This window comes from Lissotriton vulgaris, chromosome 2_1 (genome assembly GCF_964263255.1).
Source record: "Lissotriton vulgaris chromosome 2_1, aLisVul1.2, whole genome shotgun sequence".
Taxonomy (NCBI): Eukaryota; Metazoa; Chordata; class Amphibia; order Caudata; family Salamandridae; genus Lissotriton; species Lissotriton vulgaris.
In genome coordinates, this window is record NC_141687.1 from 1,751,089,531 (window position 1) to 1,751,095,213 (window position 5,683).

The window sequence follows — 5,683 nt, forward strand, 5'->3', positions numbered from 1 at the left end:
CAGACAATAGAATCCTGTCTGACCTCCAATATGGATTTAAATCCAGCAGAAGTACTGTAGATCAGTGCCTTAATTTGTATTTATTAATCAATAAATACACTGTAGCATCCAAGGGGTCTATTTATCTAGGTTTCATGGATTTATCCGCAGCGTTTGATCTGGTAAACAGATCAAAGCTGTGGACGCTCTTAAAAGACATGGGGATTGATCCCTGCCTGGTCTTTTTCCTAGCAGATCTACATCGGGATCTACTAGCATCCGTTAGGATGTCTCATGAGGGTACCTGCACAAGACACTTTAAATCTGGTAGAGGGGTCAGACAAGGGTGCATCCTGGCTCCTCTACTTTTTACTTTGTATAATAACGCCATAGATAAATCCCTGGACACTGCTACTTTGAACGTCCCGTGTATAGGGGACCGCACCATCCCAGTTCTACTATACGCGGATGATGCCGTCCTATTAGCTCGCACCCCGATAGGTCTACAGAGACTATTGAACTCCTTCGGGGAGTTCATGGACTCTCTGGATCTGGTAGTTAACATCGCAAAATCCCATACAATGTCCATGGGGTTACGCAACAACAAAGTAAGGACTTTTTTTTGCAAGGGGGCGGAGGTTACAAGGGTGAGGGTTTTTACCTACCTGGGGGTCATGTTTGATGACTGCTGCTCCTGGGCTCCCCAGTTTTTAGCAAAAAAAGCTGCCTTTGGAAGATCAACATCAGCAGTACTACGTTTTGCACAACGGTTAGTGGGAAAGCCCTGTGAGGCGATTCTCTCTATCTATAAAGAAAAATGCTTGGCAATAGCGCTTTAAGGCGCAGCTGTATGGGGGTATAAACAAGTGGAAGAGGTCCAGAAGGTGGAAAATATTTTTTTTTCGCTCTCTCTTATCTATTCCCCAATCTACACCTACATTTGCTACCCACCAGGAGCTGGGGTTGGGGTATCTTTGTGACCAGATTAGCTTGGCCCTCCTTATCTGCTGGCTAAAAACCTGGCTTAACCCAGAATTAATATTAAACCGACGGATTTTAAAAGACTGTGTTAGGCTAGAAAAGGGGAATGAAATACAGTGGCTCTTTTATATCAAAACAATGTTTGTGAAACTTGGGCGCCCGGATATTTTTGAAAAACCGGAGGGTATCGTTAAAGGGGACATCAGTTGGGTTAAAGAGCAATTCCTGTCCCTAAGGTCCCAGGAACGGGAGGGTGAGGAACTAAAAAAAACACTTGTTAGAGCTCATTTTCTAATAGTTACATCACCATCCATTGAGCCCTACCGAAAGCTAGTAACAAGGCCATACCATCGCTGGTTGCTAACTAGATTCCGTCTTAACCAGATTCATTTTTTGTTGTAATCTTTTCAAGGGTGGAGTAAGCCTGAGGATACAGCACTTTGTAATTGCGACAGCAGCTCAATCCAAAATACCATGCATTTTACATTCTGCGGTCATTTATAACTCCGCTATTAAAAGGGAAGGGGCTTTTACAGGCTAAGCCTGCTTTATTTTATTTACAACTGTTGGACAACCCCTGGAACATCTTTAATATTGCAAGCTATTTTGTAGCAGCTGTCCGGTTGAAAAAATTAAGATGTTCAAATATGTCTGAAGGATGAACTTTGCTTTTTCTAAACCGTATTTTTAAAAAAACTTATACATTTCTATTATTTCTGCAATTTTTAATATCTTCTAACACTCTGTGGGCCAGATGTAGGTAAAATGCATTTACCGATTTTAAAATACCGATGTATACCGATTCGGTATTTTGAAATCGGAAAATGATATGTAGGAAAAAAAAATCGGAAAAATACTGATTCGGTAGCAATCGGTATTGTGATTCGATACGTACCGAATCGGCATTTACCGAATCGGTAATTACCGAATCGGCGAATACCGATTCGGCAAATACCGAATCAGTAATAGCAATACACCCCCATGGGCCAAAAGGCCCATAGGAACGCATTGTAAGTATTTACCGAATCGGTAGTAGCCGAATCGGTATTAGCTGAATCGGTAAATACCGAATCGGTAAATGCCGATTCGGCGAGCAAGTAAAACTGAAACTAATGACATCAGCCAATGAGGTGGAACCACCCTCCCCCACCCTAGCAGGGAGTGGCTACCCAGGCAGGTGCAACTAATTAGAACTTTCTGGAGAGGCAGCCTGAGCTGAGCATTCAGAGTGAGCAGCAGTGGCAGCACTATCCAGATCTCTGTGAAACATGGCAAGCAGCTCTGAGAGCCAGAAGGCTGAGCACAAGCGGAAGGCCAAGTTCAGCAGCATTGAGCTGCAAGTTTTGGTGGAGGAGGTGGTGAGGGTACACAGGCAGCTTTTTGGGAGGCTGTCCCTCACTGTCCCAGGGAGCACCAAAAGGAAGCTGTGGAGTGAAATAGGGGAGAGAGTGAACGCAGTTGGTGTCACCCCCAGGAGCCTGGACGACCTCAAGAAGAGGTTTTACGACATTCGCAGCCTCACCAAGAGGAAACTGGCCGAGCTGCACAAGCAGGCAGGAGTTACTGGTGGAGGCAGGAACCCGGCGCCACCCCTCACAGACCTGGAGGAGCTTGTGTCGACCACCATTGAGAGAGAGAGTGTGGTGGGAGTTGGGGACCTTGACAGCTCATCCAGAGCTACAGCTAAAGGTAAGAAGCATGCGCATCTTGACACACCCTACCAGACACCTCCCCTTTAGCCCCAATGCACAGCCAAACCCGAGCCCAGTACTGCTAGCAACAGACATGAGCAATGCATCATGGTAAATGTAGTCAGCAAAAGTAGTAAAAATTGCCAGTGCAGAAGCATAATAAAAGGAACTGTAAAACTGAATCAAAGTATTTGAAATGAGATGTGCAATGCTTTAATTGTAGTGACTGTAATACATTAGCACTCAGTTCACAAATGCTTCTTTATACCTAGGGGCACCATCAGGCGGGGGAGCAGCAGCTACACCAGCTCCAGCTCCAGCACCATCAGCCAGTGCGGTGGCAGGGCCAAGCACCAGTGTACCAGCACAGGAGGAGGAGGAGGAGAACAGCAGTGCCCTGGGCAATGAGGAAGACACTGGACATACCCTCACATTTCCCAACTCCCCCCGACTGTCTCTAACGCCCCCATTGCAGTTCTCCCCGGAGAACTCACCACCACAGAGCCACCCTGCACCTGCCACATCTCCTGCCAGGAGGATAATTTTTGCTCCATTAAACATCATGAAGGGAGCAGCGGGTCAGGCTCCAGCAACCAACCCTGTAATACCTGTGGCACCCAAGCCCACACAGCAGGGCAGCAGCAATCCGCGGAGGCCACGCACATCCATCAGTGCTCTTCCAGCACGGGAGGGCAGCGTGTTCCAAGGGCTGGAGGGGAGTATGGTCAGGATCCAGAGGATGCAGGCAAAATCAATCTTGGCTTGCCAGCGCCAATTGCGGGTGCACAACCTGCAGATGGGGGAGATGACACAGGGATTCAAGACATTTGTTGATAGCAACAAGGACATAGCAACAGGTCTTGGGCGAATGACCACTGACATCACCCAGCTGTGCAATAAAATGGAGGAACACGAGCACTGTAGGCGCAGGGATGCCCGCGTGCAGAATAGGGCTATCAACCGCCTTGCTGCTGCAACCGCCCAGCTATGCCGCCATGGGGCGAACATGGAGGACTGCCTCATCCAGAACACGGCAGAGGTGACTAGGGGCATGGCCCGCATTACCACTGCCATGGAGGCACTGATAATATCGAACACAGCGTCAAATCCTGCCCTGGACCTGGGCGAGGCTGGGGACAGCAGCAGCCACAGCAGCCCGGCCAGCGCAGTGTCTGAGCCGCGCCGGAGCAGCAGGCGCTCCGCTGAGGCTGCTGGACACACAGAAGGGGGTGAGCCACATCCTAGTGGGTCTGCTAAGCGCAGCAAAAAGTAAGACTGCCAGGGCGGGTGAGGCAACCCGGACAATTAACATTTCCCACTGTTTGTTTACCTTTTCATTTGTTGCACATCAGTGCAGTAACGTTGTAGCAACATTATTAAATCTTTTTGTTTTCAAACATCCATTGACTTGTCAGTGCATCTGTACTCACTCAGAAATAGTTGTCTGTAACCTCCTCACATCTGTATCTGCCATCACTTGGCGTAGACACCCCAGCAGGTTGTGTTTGTGGCACAGCAACGTCGTCGTCATGGTCCTCGTAGTCTGACAACTCCACCTCAGTGCCCTTCTTCACCGCAAGGTTGTGCAACATTGCACAGACAGCTATGATCTTGCAGCAGGTGATAGGGGTATACTGCCTTGCACCTCCACTCTTGTGCAAGCATCTGAATCTGCTTTTCCAGATGCCAAAGGTCCGTTCTACTACATTCCTTGTGCTTTTGTGGGCCCGGTTATACCTCCTTTGGCTGGGTGTAGAGGGGTTGAGGTAGAGGGTGAGTATGAATGTGCGGAGGGCATATGCACTGTCGCCTAGAAGGAAAAGGGGTAACATTACTCACATGCATACATGTATTTTACATTGCTACTTTGTGTTATGGGGGTCTGATGATGTGTCTCACCTAGCAGGTATCCTTCACCAAATTCCCCAGCCGTCAGCCGTGCATAGATGCCGCTGTGTTGTAAAATGTAGGAGTCGTGGGTACTCCCTGGGAATTTTGCTACCAGGTCTGTGATGGTGCACTTCGCATTGCAGATCACCTGCACATTGATGGTGTGCGTAGACTTCCTATTGCGGTGTATGTATTCTATGTCAGCAGGGGGGCAAATCCGAATGTGCGTGCCATCTATGCAGCCGATGATTTGGGGGAATTGTGCCATCTGGTAAAAGTCTGCTTTTGTTTGTACCAGTTCCGCATGGGTTGCAGGGAAAGATATGTATTGGTCCATCCACCCCTCCTGCCGCAGCTACTCCACTTTGATAGCTGCCAGACGCAAGCAGGTGTAGGCTGCATAGCACCTGCACGTGCGCTGGGATGGCGTGTGCCCTTGGGGTGGGGTGGTCTAACAGTGGTTTGAGGTCCCTGATGAGCTCAAGAATGGTGTCTGAGTCCAGCCTGTACCTCTGTAGGATCTCTGCCTCTGTGAGCATGAACAGGGTGATCCTCTGTCTGTAGACCTGTTCCTCTCTTTGCCATTCCCTCTCTCCTTCCTGCTGTAGCCGTAGCCGCCTTGCAATGACATAAAATGCCGCCATCCTGCAAATTGCAATGCATTTTGGGTCTGTTTTTATAGGTTGCAGTTGGTTACTACCTGATTGTAATCCATGGTAAATACCGAATTTGAAATACCGAATTTGAGGCAAAATCGGTATTCCTGTTCTTCCCTACATCTCAATCAGAGTTTTGCCCTGTCCGAATCGGTAAGTTACCGATTCAGTAACTCTACCGATTCGGTAAATAATCCGAATCGGAATAATTACCTATTCGGTGTCTCTACCGATTCGGTACATGGACCGATTCGGTATTTTTACCAATTCGGTGTCACTACCGAATTGGTACATGGACCGATTCGGTATTTTTATCGAATCGGTATGTTACCGATTCGTTCTTTTAACGAATCGGTGTATTTCCAAATCGGATTATTTCTGATTCGGTAAGTAAACCGATTCGGTATATATATACCGATTCGGACAAATTTCATCGCCATACATCTCGATGGCTGGTTACCGATCGGTAAGGGCCGAAAATCGGTA

General features: G+C 48.1%; 1 protein-coding gene across 1 annotated transcript; it reads left to right on the plus strand.

Annotated features, from left to right (window-relative positions):
• The first annotated feature begins 2,228 nt into the window (after window positions 1–2,228).
• Window positions 2,229–3,924, plus strand: LOC147733231 (uncharacterized). Its single transcript, XM_086958938.1, has 2 exons — window positions 2,229–2,649; window positions 2,924–3,924. Exons 1-2 carry the CDS (start codon window positions 2,229–2,231, stop codon window positions 3,922–3,924), a joined length of 1,422 nt encoding a protein of 473 aa, XP_086815064.1.
• The last annotated feature ends 1,759 nt before the right edge of the window (window positions 3,925–5,683 follow it).

Bases quoted from the DNA above. Each gene is read 5' to 3' on its own strand.
- LOC147733231 (XM_086958938.1), top strand. From the start codon at position 2,229: ATGGCAAGCAGCTCTGAGAGCCAGAAGGCTGAGCACAAGCGGAAGGCC. The intron at 2,650-2,923 runs GTAAGAAGCATG...CTTTATACCTAG, and splicing joins ATCCAGAGCTACAGCTAAAG to GGGCACCATCAGGCGGGGGA.